Below are 14,307 nucleotides of genomic sequence, written 5' to 3'. Positions count from 1 at the left end.
TTAGCCGCGCTGTAAACAAGGGGGGGGGGGGTATGGACCGGGTTCTGGTTCTGCCCACAGGACGTCGGTTCTTCTCCCGGGTCCCTTCTTCCGTTAACATGGCAACATTTCACTCAGCAGAACAGAACATTTTACTTAAAAAAAATCTTCCCCATTCATCCTCTTCCTCATTCATCCTCCTCCCCATTAACTCCTCTTCCTCATTCATCCTCCTCCCCATTAACTCCTCTTCCTCATTCACACCTCTTCCTCATTAACTCCTCCTCCTCATACATCATCTTCCTCAATAACTCTTCCTCATTCATACTCTTCCTCATTAACTCCTCTTCCTCATTCATACACTCCTCATTCATCCTCCTCCTCATTAACTCATCTTCCTCATTCATCCTCCTCATTCACACCTCTTCCTCATTCATCCTCCTCCTCATTACCTCCTCTTCCTCATTCATCCTCCTCCTCATTAACTCCTCTTCCTCATTCATCCTCCTCCTCATTAACTCCTCTTCCTCATTCATCCTGCTCCCCATTAACTCCTCTTCCTCATTCATCCTCCTCCCCATTAACTCCTCTTCCTCATTCACACCTTCCTCATTCACCCTCCTCCCCATTAACTCCTCTTCCTCATTCATCCTCTTCCTCATTAACTCCCCCTCCTCATCCATCATCTTCCTCAATAACTCTTCCTCATTCATACTCTTCCTCATTAACTCCTCTTCCTCATTCATCCTCATCCCCATTAACTCCTCTTCCTCATTGACACCTCTTCCTCATTCATCCTCTTCCTCATTAACTCCTCATCCTCTTCCTCATTAACTCCTCTTCCTCATTTATCATCTTACTCAATAACTCTTCCTCATACATCCTCTTCCTCATGAACTCCTCTTCTTCAATCATCATCTTCCTCATTAACTCCTCATCCTCTTCCTCATTAACTCCTCTTCCTCATTCATCATCTTCCTCAATAACTCTTCCTCATTCATCCTCTTCCTCGTTAACTCTTCCTCATTCATCCTCTTCCTCGTTAACTCCTCTTCCTCGTTAACTTCTCTTCCTCATTAACTCCTCTTCCTCATTCAACCTCTTCCTCGTTAACTCCACTTCCTCATTAACTCCTCTTCCTCTTTAACTCCTCTTCCTCATTCATCCACTTTCTCATTAACTCCTCTTCCTCATTAACTCCTCTTCCTCATTCATCCTCTTCCTCTCCTCCTGCTCCAGTAGAATCAGTTCTAACTGTTTTTTTCTGGTCCACCTCCAGTCCTTTTAAGAATGACTCAAAAATGCTAGGAGGCGGGGCTTGGTCGGTCGGTACTAAAGGTTCTGGTTTCCCGGTTCTGTCCAAACAGACCAAATGTGAGACATGGATCAGAACCTAAACCGGGCCCAGAGGAACCCAGAGACAGGAACCCATAATGGGAACCTGCAGAATCGGGGAGGCGGTGGACTTCTCTAGGTTCATTCCTGGTTCAGCTTCTGGATGATCCGGTTTCATGGTGAGATGGACCAGTGGAATCAAAGCAGAAGTTTCTAGAGAAGAACCAGCTGACCCATACCTCACCTCTGGTTCTGAGGTTTGGATCACAGCTAAACCAGAACCGGCTTTGAGAGGCTCTACAGAACCACCCCACTGGCCTCAGAACAGAACCAGGACTCTCTGGAGGAGCAGGACATCCCTTCCTTTCTGGGAACATTTTGAAGAACCCGATACCCTCTGGAGGAGACTCTGGATGGACAGATGGAACTGAACAGAACCAGAGGTTTGCCTTTCAGTCTGTTTAATGATGATCTAGGATGAGAACGGAGCACAGAGGAGAACAAACACCTGATGTACCAGAACCAAATACAATCAGTCTTTACAATAAACCAGAGAAAAAGGTTCTGCACATGGAGGCCCAACCCGGTCCATCAGGATGGTCCAATGAAGGCAGGCTGGGAGTGGACGGTACCAGATCTAGAACGGTACCAAATCCAGGACGGTACCAGCTCTAGAACAGTACCAGATCCAGGACGGTATCTGATCCAGGACGGTACCAGCTCTAGAACGGTACCAGATCCAGGACGGTACCAGCTCCAGAATGGTACCGGATCCAGGACGGTACCGGATCCAGGACGGTACCAGATCTAGAACGGTACCAGATCCAGGACGGTAACAGATCTAGAACGGTACCAGATCCAGGACGGTATCGGATCCAGGACGGTACCTGTTCTAGAACGGTACCAGATCCAGGACGGTATCGGATCCAGGACGGTACCAGATCTAGAACGGTACCAGATCCAGGACGGTACCGGATCCAGGACGGTACCAGATTTAGAACAGTACCAGATCCAGGACGGTATCGGATCCAGGATGGTACCAGCTCTAGAACGGTACCAGATCCAGGACGGTACCAGCTCCAGGACGGTACCAGATCTAGAACGGTACCGGATCCAGGACGGTACCAGATCTAGAACGGTACCAGATCCAGGACGGTACCGGATCCAGGACAGTACCAGCTCTAGAACGGTACCGGATCCAGGACGGTCTAGAACGGTACCGGATCCAGGACGGTACCAGCTCTAGAACAGTACCGGATCCAGGACGGTACCAGATCTAGAACAGTAAGGGATCCAGGACGGTACCAGATCTAGAACAGTACCAGATCCAGGACGGTACCAGCTCTAGAACGGTACCGGATCCAGGACGGTGCCAGATCTAGAACAGTACTGGATCCAGGACGCTATCAGATCTAGAACGGTACCGGATCCAGGACGGTACCAGCTCTAGAATGGTACCAGATCCAGGACGCTACCAGCTTTAGAATGGTACCAGGTCCAGTAGGGTACCAGCTCTAAGACTAGTTAGCCCATCCCAGGCTGTGACCCACATAACCATCCGCAGCGACCTACTTCACTTTAAACCCAAAACAGTATAAATCAGTTCTTCAGAAACCAACGCTGAAACATGGAGGATGGCTGGGTCAGAAACAGAACCAGCAGGTCCAATCTGCTCTGGCTGAAGCTAAACTGGTGACATTATGGGAGCTAAACGGGAACCAGGGGAGCAGAACCTTTGGAACAAACAGGTTTTTTGTGCCATCAGCCACCAGTCCTGGTTCGGTCCGGTCAGAATCTAACAGGTTGATCAGGTTCTTCATGACGAAAAGATAAACGTTCTTCTGCTCCAAGTTCATAGTTGGGAAGAACCTGAAAGAAAAGCAGGAACCCATCAGGGACCTTCATGGTTCTACTGGATCAGCTCAGAGCGAAGTAGGTGAGCCTGGACCTTCTCTGAGGTTCCCTGCACCTCTGCAGGTTCTCTAATGTTCCCTACCTCTGCCGGGTCCCTGATGTTCCCTAATGTTCCCCTCCTCTGCAGGTTCCCTACCTCTGCAGGTTCCCTACCTCTGCAAGTTCTCTAATGTTCCCTACCTCTGCAGATTCCCTATGGTTCCCTACCTCTGCAGGTTCTCTAATGTTCCCTACCTCTGCAGGTTTCCTATGGTTCCCTACCTCTGCAGGTTCCCTGATGTTCCCTACCTCTGCAGGTTCTCTAATGTTCCCTACCTCTGCAGGTTTCCTATGGTTCCCTACCTCTGCAGGTTCCCTGATGTTCCCTACCTCTGCAGGTTCCCTAATGTTTCCCACCTCTGCAGGTTCTCTAATGTTCCCTACCTCTGCAGGTTCTCTGATGTTCCCTACCTCTGCAGGTTCCCTATGGTTCCCTACCTCTACAGGTTCCCTGATGTTCCCTACCTCTGCAGGTTCTCTAATGTTCCCTACCTCTGCAGGTTCCCTACCTCTGCAGGTTAACTAATGTTCCCTACCTCTGCAGGTTCTCTAATGTTCCTTACCTCTGCAGGTTCCCTAATGTTCCCTACCTCTGCAGGTTCTCTAATGTTCCCTACCTCTGCCGGGTCCCTGATGTTCCCTAATGTTCCCCTCCTCTGCAGGTTCCCTACCTCTGCAAGTTCTCTAATGTTCCCTACCTCTGCAGGTTCCCTACCTCTGCAGGTTCCCTGATGTTCCCTACCTCTGCAGGTTCTCTAATGTCCGCCTCCTCTGCAGGTTCCCTGATGTTCCCTACCTCTGCAGGTTCTCTAATGTTCCCTACCTCTGCAGGTTCCCTACCTCTGTAGGTTCCCTAATGTTCCCTACCTCTGCAGGTTCTCTAATGTTCCTTACCTCTGCAGGTTCCCTAATGTTCCCTACCTCTGCAGGTTCTCTAATGTTCCCTACCTCTGCCGGGTCCCTGATGTTCCCTAATGTTCCCCTCCTCTGCAGGTCAAGTTCTCTAATGTTCCCTACCTCTGCAGGTTCCCTGATGTTCCCTACCTCTGCAGGTTCCCTAATGTTTCCCACCTCTGCAGGTTCTCTAATGTTCCCTACCTCTGCAGGTTCCCTATGGTTCCCTACCTCTGCAGGTTCCCTAATGTTCCCCTCCTCTGCAGGTTCTCTAATGTTCCCTACCTCTGCAGGTTCTCTAATGTTCCCTACCTCTGCAGGTTCCCTACCTCTGCAGGTTCCCTAATGTTTCCTACCTCTGCAGGTTCTCTAATGTTCCCTACCTCTGCCGGGTCCCTGATGTTCCCTAATGTTCCCCTCCTCTGCAGGTTCCCTACCTCTGCAGGTTCCCTAATGTTCCCTACCTCTGCAGGTTCTCTAATGTTCCCTACCTCTGCAGGTTCTCTAATGTTCCCTACCTCTGCCGGGTCCCTGATGTTCCCTAATGTTCCCCTCCTCTGCAGGTTCCCTACCTCTGCAAGTTCTCTAATGTTCCCTACCTCTGCAGGTTCCCTACCTCTGCAGGTTCCCTGATGTTCCCTACCTCTGCAGGTTCTCTAATGTTCCCTACCTCTGCCGGGTCCCTGATGTTCCCTAATGTTCCCCTCCTCTGCAGGTTCCCTACCTCTGCAAGTTCTCTAATGTTCCCTACCTCTGCAGCTTCCCTACCTCTGCAGGTTCCCTGATGTTCCCTACCTCTGCAGGTTCCCTAATGTTCCCTACCTCTGCAGGTTCTCTTATGTTCCTTACCTCTGCAGGTTCCCTAATGTTCCCTACCTCTGCAGGTTCTCTAATGTTCCCTACCTCTGCCGGGTCCCTGATGTTCCCTAATGTTCCCCTCCTCTGCAGGTTCCCTACCTCTGCAAGTTCTCTAATGTTCCCTACCTCTGCAGGTTCCCTACCTCTGCAGGTTCCCTGATGTTCCCTACCTCTGCAGGTTCTCTAATGTTCCCTACCTCTGCAGGTTCTCTAATGTTCCCTACCTCTGCAGGTTCCCTACCTCTGCAGGTTCCCTAATGTTTCCTACCTCTGCAGGTTCTCTAATGTTCCCTACCTCTGCCGGGTCCCTGATGTTCCCTAATGTTCCCCTCCTCTGCAGGTTCCCTACCTCTGCAGGTTCCCTAATGTTCCCTACCTCTGCAGGTTCTCTAATGTTCCTTACCTCTGCAGGTTCCCTAATGTTCCCTACCTCTGCAGGTTCTCTAATGTTCCCTACCTCTGCCGGGTCCCTGATGTTCCCTAATGTTCCCCTCCTCTGCAGGTTCCCTACATCTGCAAGTTCTCTAATGTTCCCTACCTCTGCAGGTTCCCTACCTCTGCAGGTTCCCTGATGTTCCCTACCTCTGCAGGTTCTCTAATGTTCCCTACCTCTGCCGGGTCCCTGATGTTCCCTAATGTTCCCCTCCTCTGCAGGTTCCCTACCTCTGCAAGTTCTCTAATGTTCCCTACCTCTGCAGGTTCCCTACCTCTGCAGGTTCCCTGATGTTCCCTACCTCTGCAGGTTCCCTAATGTTCCCTACCTCTGCAGGTTCTCTTATGTTCCTTACCTCTGCAGGTTCCCTAATGTTCCCTACCTCTGCAGGTTCTCTAATGTTCCCTACCTCTGCCGGGTCCCTGATGTTCCCTAATGTTCCCCTCCTCTGCAGGTTCCCTACCTCTGCAAGTTCTCTAATGTTCCCTACCTCTGCAGGTTCCCTACCTCTGCAGGTTCCCTGATGTTCCCTACCTCTGCAGGTTCCCTAATGTTTCCCACCTCTGCAGGTTCTCTAATGTTCCCTACCTCTGCAGGTTCCCTATGGTTCCCCTCCTCTGCAGGTTCTCTAATGTTCCCTACCTCTGCAGGTTCTCTACCTCTGCAGGTTCACTAATGTTTCCTACCTCTGCAGGTTCTCTAATGTTCCCTACCTCTGCCGGGTCCCTGATGTTCCCTAATGTTCCCCTCCTCTGCAGGTTCCCTACCTCTGCAAGTTATCTAATGTTCCCTACCTCTGCAGGTTCCCTACCTCTACAGGTTCCCTAATCTTTCCCACCTCTGCAGGTTCTCTAATGTTCCTTATCTCTGCAGGTTCTCTAATGTTCCCTACCTCTGCCGGGTCCCTGATGTTCCCTAATGTTCCCCTCCTCTGCAGGTTCCCTACCTCTGCAAGTTCTCTAATGTTCCCTACCTCTGCAGATTCTCTTATGTTCCTTACCTCTGCAGGTTCCCTAATGTTCCCTACCTCTGCAGGTTCTCTAATGTTCCCTACCTCTGCTGGGTCCCTGATGTTCCCTAATGTTCCCCTCTTCTGCAGGTTCCCTACCTCTGCAAGTTCTCTAATGTTCCCTACCTCTGCAGGTTCCCTACCTCTGCAGGTTCCCTGATGTTCCCTACCTCTGCAGGTTCCCTAATGTTTCCCACCTCTGCAGGTTCTCTAATGTTCCCTACCTCTGCAGGTTCCCTATGGTTCCCCTCCTCTGCAGGTTCTCTAATGTTCCCTACCTCTGCAGGTTCTCTACCTCTGCAGGTTCCCTAATGTTTCCTACCTCTGCAGGTTCTCTAATGTTCCCTACCTCTGCCAGGTCCCTGATGTTCCCTAATGTTCCCCTCCTCTGCAGGTTCCCTACCTCTGCAAGTTATCTAATGCTCCCTACCTCTGCAGGTTCCCTACCTCTGCAGGTTCCCTAATGTTTCCCACCTCTGCAGGTTCTCTAATGTTCCCTACCTCTGCAGGTTCCCTATGGCTCCCTACCTCTGCAGGTTCCCTGATGTTCCCTACCTCTGCATGTTCCCTAATGTTTCCCACCTCTGCAGGTTCTCTAATGTTCCCTACCTCTGCAGGTTCCCTATGGTTCCCTACCTCTGCAGGTTCCCTGATTTTCCCTACCTCTACAGGTTCCCTACCTCTGCAGGTTCCCTATGGTTCCCTACCTCTGCAGGTTCCCTAATGTTTCCCACCTCTGCAGGTTCTCTAATGTCCCCCTCCTCTGCAGGTTCCCTGATGTTCCCTACCTCTGCAGGTTCCCTAATGTTCCCTACCTCTGCAAGTTCTCTAATGTTCCCTACCTCTGCAAGTTCTCTAATGTTTCCTACCTCTGCAGGTTCCCTACCTCTGCAGGTTCTCTAATTTTCCCTACCTCTGTAGGTTCCCTACCTCTGCAAGTTCTCTAATGTCCCCTACCTCTGCAGGTTCCCTATGGTTCCCTACCTCTGCAGGTTCCCTAATGTTTCCTACCTCTGCAGGTTCCCTAATGTTCCCTACTTCTGCAGGTTCCCTAATGTTCCCTACCTCTGCAGGTTCTCTAAAGTTTCCTACCTCTGCAGGTTCCCTACCTCTGCAAGTTCTCTAATGTTCCCTACCTCTGCAGGTTCCCTTATGTTCCCTACCTCTGCAGGTTCCCTACCTCTGCAGGTTCCCTAATGTTCCCTACCTCTGCAGGTTCCCTGATGTTCCCTACCTCTGCAGGTTCTCTAATGTTCCCTACCTCTGCAGGTTCTCTAATGTTCCCTACCTCTGCAGGTTCCCTACCTCTGCAGGTTCCCTAATGTTCCCTACCTCTGCAGGTTCCCTACCTCTGCAGGTTCCCTAATGTTCCCTACCTCTGCAGGTTCCCTACCTCTGCAGGTTCCCTAATGTTCCCTACCTCTGCAGGTTCTCTAATGTTCCCTACCTCTGCAGGTTCCCTACCTCTGCAGGTTCTCTAATGTTCCCTACCTCTGCAGGTTCCCTACCTCTGCAGGTTCCCTGATGTTCCCTACCTCTGCAGGTTCTCTAATGTTCCCTACCTCTGCAGGTTCTCTAATGTTCCCTACCTCTGCAGGTTCCCTACCTCTGCAGGTTCTCTAATGTTCCCTACCTCTGCAGGTTCCCTACCTCTGCAGGTTCTCTAATGTTCCCTACCTCTGCAGGTTCTCTAATGTTCCCTACCTCCTCAGGTTTACCCACCTTTCCTGGCTGCTGCTGGCTCTTCCTCCTTCCAAGCCCCGCCCCCTCCCTGTGAGCGTGCTAACTGTGCGGCGGGGGGCCGATGCCGGAGCAGTCACTGACCAGCAGTCCCACCGTGTTTGGACCAACGCTGGCGCTGCCCACGGGCTCCATGCTCGGCTGGTTGGGGGCGGGGTCCCCCTGCTGGGTGTGGGTGCCCATGTGACCCTGGAGCTGCGTAGTCGTCTTACATTGGACCCCGCAGAGCTGGCAGAGCAGCACGCCCCCGGCCCCCGCCCCACCGAAGGCCCCTCGGGCCCCACCGCTCTCCTTCCACTCCTGGCCGTGGTGCTTCTGGGCGTGGACGCGCAGGTAGGTGAGGGTGGTGAAACCTGAAACACAGGCAGGGAAGAGATCAGAGCCTGGAGCCTCCAGAAGTCCAGAGAAGTCTGAGGCCTCGATCTGGAACTTTCTGGAAGCTTCTCATCAAACGTGTCTATTTTTAGCGGCGGGGACATTTTCTTGCAGGGAAAATAAACGCGTCTGTGTTAAAAAACGGCGGCCATGATTGGCTGAGAAGCACAGGCAGCGCTAACACGGCGGTGGCCCTGCGTGGGCGTGATGCCTTACTGCGGTTGCACAGGTGGCAGGAGTGGTGCTGCGACTGGTTGTGGACCCTCATGTGGTCGGTGATGTATGCAGCAGACAGCAGCTTCCCACAGATGTGGCACGGCACCTTCTCCTCGTGGCGGATCAGGTGCGCACGGAGGCGATCCCGTGTGGCAAACGCAGACGTACACGTCTGAAAATCAGAAGATGGGCTTCAGATGCAAAACAGACTCATTAACAGACACATGAAGAAACAACATTTTTCAATTTAAATTAAAAAAAAAACTTTTATTTTGTCATTCCTGAAAAATCCACCCAGACCAGCCCAGAGGTTCAAGACAAACTACAGATTACCATCTCTGTCAGCTAGCCGTAGTCTAGCAGCGGGTCAGTCAGCTAGCCGTAGTCTAGCAGCGGGTCTGTCAGCTAGCCGTAGTCTAGCAGCGGGTCAGTCAGCTAGCAGTAGTCTAGCAGCGGGTCAGTCAGCTAGCAGTAGTCTAGCAGCGGGTCAGTCAGCTAGCAGTAGTCTAACAGCGGGTCAGTCAGCTAGCTGTAGTCTAGCAGCGGGTCTGTCAGCTAGCTGTAGTCTAACAGCGGGTCAGTTAGCTAGCCGTAGTCTAGCAGCGGGTCAGTCAGCTAGCCATAGTCTAGCAGCGGGTCTGTCAGCTAGCCGTAGTCTAGCAGCGGGTCTGTCAGCTAGCAGTAGTCTAACAGCGGGTCTGTCATCTAGCCGTAGTCTAGCAGCGGGTCTGTCAGCTAGCCGTAGTCTAGCAGCGGGTCTGTCAGCTAGCCGTAGTATAGCAGCGGGTCAGTCAGCTAGCAGTAGTCTAACAGCGGGTCAGTCAGCTAGCTGTTGTCTAGCAGCGGGTCAGTTAGCTAGCCGTAGTCTAGCAGCGGGTCTGTCAGCTAGCCGTAGTCTAGCAGCGGGTCTGTCAGCTAGCCGTAGTCTAGCAGCGGGTCTGTCAGCTAGCCGTAATCTAGCAGCGGGTCTGTCAGCTAGCCGTAGTCTAGCAGCGGGTCAGTCAGCTAGCAGTAGTCTAGCAGTGGGTCAGTCAGCTAGCCGTAGTCTAGCAGCGGGTCAGTCAGCTAGCCGTAGTCTAGCAGCGGGTCAGTCAGCTAGCCGTAGTCTAGCAGCGGGTCTGTCAGCTAGCCGTAGTCTAGCAGTGGGTCAGTTAGCTAGCCGTAGTCTAGCAGCGGGTCTGTCAGCTAGCCGTAGTCTAGCAGCGGGTCTGTTCTGGGATCTGAGAAGGTTCCAGGTTCCCGGTTCGATTCCCACAGGCTCCACAAGTTATTATTATAACATCCCAGCACTGAGAGGAAAGGGAAGTGAAACAGGACTTGAGCATTTTTAAGGAAAGCAGAGTGGAGCCGATGCTTACCGTGCATTTGAAGGGCCGCTCTGTGGAGTGCACCTGTCGGACGTGACTGTTAAGGTGATCCGGCCTGCCGAGCAGAAGGTGATTAAAGGTCTGGTCTCCAGAGGAGAACCGCGGTCCAGCTGAGCTCCTACCTGGAGAAGGCCTTGGAGCAGTGAGGACAGATGTAGGGCTTCTCCACGCCGCCTTGGTGCGAGCGGACGTGGTAGCTCATCCGGTCTTTCCTCTTGAATCGCTGCTGGCAGATGGGGCAGGAATACGGCTTCTCGTCGGAGTGGGACAGGCGGTGGCGGTTCAGGTGGTAGACGTCTCTGAAGGCCTTCCCGCAGGCCTCGCAGGCGTGGTTCTTCCTCACATGGGTGGCGCTGGGAGCGGGGTTGGGATTGGGATTCTGTGCAGCAGAGCAAAGGAAAGTTCCTTCATGGTTTCTTACTGGTTCCATTCAACTAAAACCAGTAAGAGCCCAAAGGAAACCGGGTCTGGGTTCAGAATCGGGGTCCAAACCTGAAGAACTGCAAACCCACCTGCTCCATGGAGCCCATCACCACGATGGCAGCCTGGATGGGCTGAGGAGGGGCAGCCATGGTAACGGTCGCCGGGGCGATGGACACAGAGACGGGTTCAGGGTCCTGGTTGGCCAGAGGCTGGGGCAGGGGGTCCGGGGCGGCGGGCAGAGGCTGAGGGGGCAGCGTGAGCTGCAGCAGAGACAGGGGGATGGTCTGCTTCTCCAGCCGCCCCACCTTGACCCCGTCCTCCTTCTCCCGCGCCGCCCGGTCCTTCATCTTGATGCCGGTGTGGACGGACTGATGCCGCCGCAGGTTGTAGCTGTTCTTGAACTCCTTGTTGCAGGTGGAGCAGATGTGGGCGGGGCGGTTGGGTTTGGAGAGCGGCTTGACTGACGGCAGAAACATCAACGTCGCGTTAGTCTAGAAGGAGGAGCCTCCAGAAGCTCACAGAGGAACCTCACCTGGCAGCGGCTCCTCGCTCAGGGCGGCCGTGTCCACGGTGGACGGGGGCGTCCCCATGTGCTCTGCTGGAGGACTCTGGGTGGATCCGGTCAGTTCTGGCAGCAGCTCGGCCTGCAGCGCCGCCTCTGGCTGGCCCTGAGTGGGCGTGGCCTGTGAAAACATCTGGATTAATAATCTGCAGCTGTTTAACAGCAATAACCCCCCCCCCAGATTACCTCCTGGAAGAGGAAGTTGCTCCATGAGGTGTCCATGCTGGGGGGGGGGGGGGGGGTGGCTGGTCTACTGATGAACTTCAGCTGAGGTGACCCGGTTCGGTTCGGTTCGGTGGTCCCTTATGGCCCAGTAGTGACCATCGTGCTTTTTAACACAAACAGCTACGGACTGGAATCTGTGACGTAAGCAGGGTTCGGAGGAGCAGCCGAACCGGTTCTGATCCGCAGATCTTCCGGTCTGGTTCGGTCCGGATCTCCAGAAGGCCTCCGCTGCAGGATCCAGGCCTCGGTGTTTCCTGCTCTTCCTCGCCTCCTCGGGTCTCCCCCTGCCGGCCCCTCCCTCTCCGGTTTCTCCCCCCTCCTCCCTCTCCTCTTTGATCTCACCCCCCGCCCCCCCTCTGTCGGCTCTTTAAAGGGAAAGGGTTGGGCTCGTGCTCCCTCTGCGTGGGCCCCGTCTCGTGCCGTGGGTCTCCTCCGACATTCAGAGGCTGCAGCGGGCCGGCGCTCCGTCCTCAGTCCGGAACAGAACCGAGCTGCGGCCGTTCGGTCCGAACCGGTCCGACCGAACCTCTGGATGAAGCGGAGTCCGGTTCGAGGCTTTATCCCTCCAGCATCTTAAAGGTAACGATTCGCGCAGGTGCAACAGCTGGATGGAGCGTGACGTCTGCGTCTGACCGCGCGCCGCAGAACTCCATTCAGAAAAACCAGAATTTAAGGATCTGGTTCATCTGCAAGGAAGGAAGGAAGGAAGGAAGGAAGGAAGGAGGAAGGAAGGAAGGAAGGTGGGAGGAAGGAAGGAAGGAAGATGGGAGGGAGGAAGGAAGGGGGAAGGAGGGTGGAAGAGGGAAGGAAGGAGGCAGGGAGGAAGGAAGGAAGGTGGGAGGAAGGAGGGGGAGGAAGGAAGGAAGGAGTATGGGAGGAAGGAAGGGAGGAGTATGGGAGGAAGGAAGGAAGGAAGGAGGTGGGAGGAAGGAAGGAAGATGGGAGGTAGGAAGGAAGGGGGAAGGAGGGTGGAAGAGGGAAGGAAGGAGGCAGGGAGGAAGGAAGGAAGGTGGGAGGAAGGAGGGGGAGGAAGGAAGGAAGGAGTATGGGAGGAAGAAAGGGAGGAGTATGGGAGGAAGGAAGGAAGGAGTATGGGAGGAAGGAAGATGGGCGGAAGGAAGGGGGAGGGAGGGTGGAAGAGGGAAGGAAGGAAGGAAGGAGGCAGGGAGGAAGGAAGGAAGGTGGGAGGAAGGAAGGAAGGAAGATGGGAGGAAGGAAGATGGAAGGAAGGAAGGAAGATGGCAGGAAGGAGGGGGGAGGAAGGAAGGAAGATGGGAGGAAGGAAGGAAGGAAGGGAGGGAGGAAGGAAGGGAGGAGTATGGGAGGAAGGAAGGAAGTAAGATGGGAGGAAGGAAGGAGTATGGGAGGAAGGAAGATGGGCGGAAGGAAGGGGAAGGGAGGGTGGAAGAGGGAAGGAAGGTAGGAAGGAAGGAGGCAGGGAGGAAGGAAGGAAGATGGGAGGAAGGAAGGAAGGAAGAGGGAAGGAAGGAAAATGGGAGGAAGGAGGGGGGAGGAAGGAAGATGGGAGGAAGGAAGGAAGGAGTATGGAAGGAAGGAAGGAAGGAATGAAGATGGGCGGAAGGAAGCGGGAGGGAGGGTGGAAGAGGGAAGGAAGGAAGGTGGGAGGAAGGAAGGAAGGAAGATGGGACGAAGGAGGGGGGAGGAAGGAAGGAAGGTGGGAGGAAGGAAGGAAGGAAGGAAGGAGGAAGGAAGGAAGGAAGGAAGGAAGGAAGGAAGGAAGGAAGGAAGGAAGGAAGGAAGGAAGGAAGGAAGGAAGGAACTGATAAGTGACTTGTTACCATGGGGATTAATTTAATTGACAGATCTATTTTTATTTCCTTTCACCCAGATATAGAGTGTGTAGATCAGGTGTGTGATGATGAACCCAGAACCTCCCAGTAGGCCCAGTAGAAGGTTCTGGGTCAGAGCCTGGAACCAGTACAGCTCAGACTGGAGATCCTCCCAGTTTGATCTTCTTCATCGTATCTGATCTGAAAGCCGCTCCTCAACAGATCTAGAACGTATAGAACCGTACCTATAGAAACTGCCTAGTGGTTAGAGCATAGAGCTATGAATCCAGAGCTCCTGAGTTCCAGCCCCACTCCCACAGACTGCCACTCTGGGTCCCTGAGCCAGACCCTAACCCCACCATGGCAGCCCTCTGCTCCCCGAGGGGAGGGGCTAGATGGAAGTTCAATTATTATTAGAATTATTAATCTGCACAGAATAAAGTTAATTAAACCGACTTTGTTATTTCAGTAAAATGTTGCATCATGTTAATCAATCTGAGATCAATAAAGTTCAATGATTGAATTAAATCGACAGATGTTGGACCAGAACCAAGAAAGGCGGAGTTTGGGACCCAGCAGCTGCGTCCTCTGAACAGCCGTAGGACGATGACATCATAGCGCGGCACTGAGGTCCGTTCGGATTGGAAGACTCCTTGTCATGTGGCCGATGACGCCGCGGTATCCTCCGCAGCCTCCAATATCCCAGGATTCATTGCGAGACCAACTGCATGGGTTTTTATCTAACTGTGCAAATGGGTTAGGCTGTAATTTAAGCTCAGACTATCTCTGCAGGGCGGGGACTATAAATCTGGTATCTGAGACGAGCGTACTGCTGCTGAAGCTCCTCAGGAAGGTTATCCGATTTAAAGACAGATTAGATCCCATGAATGATGCATGAAAAGCAAGATCTGGTTCTGATTGTCTCCCTCTAGTGGAGAACTTCTGCTACAGGAAGCTGCACCACTGATCCTACTCACTGCCAGGGCGGAGTAAAGCCGGCCGCCATATTGGTACTCCCTAGTTAGACCGGTCTCAATCTGTGCGCTACAGGATCAAACAATGATGAAGTTCTCATTATTAGTTTAAGACTTTTAAAATAAAGATAAATTCATCAGTTTGACTCAGACTGGCTGTTTCAGAGCATCAGT

The 14,307-nt window shown here is 53.1% G+C and overlaps 1 protein-coding gene and 1 long non-coding RNA gene across 2 annotated transcripts; one reads left to right on the top strand and one right to left on the bottom strand.

Annotated features, from left to right (window-relative positions):
* Positions 1–1,758: 1,758 nt before the first annotated feature.
* Positions 1,759–12,104, bottom strand: LOC119789961 (myc-associated zinc finger protein). The gene is made up of 8 exons (XM_038295221.1): positions 11,331–12,104; positions 11,115–11,265; positions 10,672–11,042; positions 10,282–10,538; positions 10,151–10,214; positions 8,793–8,964; positions 8,184–8,554; positions 1,759–3,183 (listed from the first exon to the last, which is right to left on the bottom strand). Exons 1-7 carry the CDS (start codon positions 11,364–11,366, stop codon positions 8,244–8,246), a joined length of 1,362 nt encoding a protein of 453 aa, XP_038151149.1. The 5' UTR covers positions 11,367–12,104; the 3' UTR covers positions 1,759–3,183; positions 8,184–8,243.
* On the top strand, positions 11,377–14,283 carry LOC119789963. Its single transcript, XR_005281665.1, has 2 exons — positions 11,377–11,948; positions 13,695–14,283. It is a non-coding gene; the product is annotated as an uncharacterized LOC119789963 (long non-coding RNA).
* The last annotated feature ends 24 nt before the right edge of the window (positions 14,284–14,307 follow it).

This window comes from Cyprinodon tularosa, unplaced genomic scaffold (genome assembly GCF_016077235.1).
Source record: "Cyprinodon tularosa strain WSP-4 unplaced genomic scaffold, ASM1607723v1 ctg352, whole genome shotgun sequence".
Taxonomy (NCBI): domain Eukaryota; kingdom Metazoa; phylum Chordata; class Actinopteri; order Cyprinodontiformes; family Cyprinodontidae; genus Cyprinodon; species Cyprinodon tularosa.
This window is presented reverse-complemented; position numbering and strand designations above follow the sequence as displayed.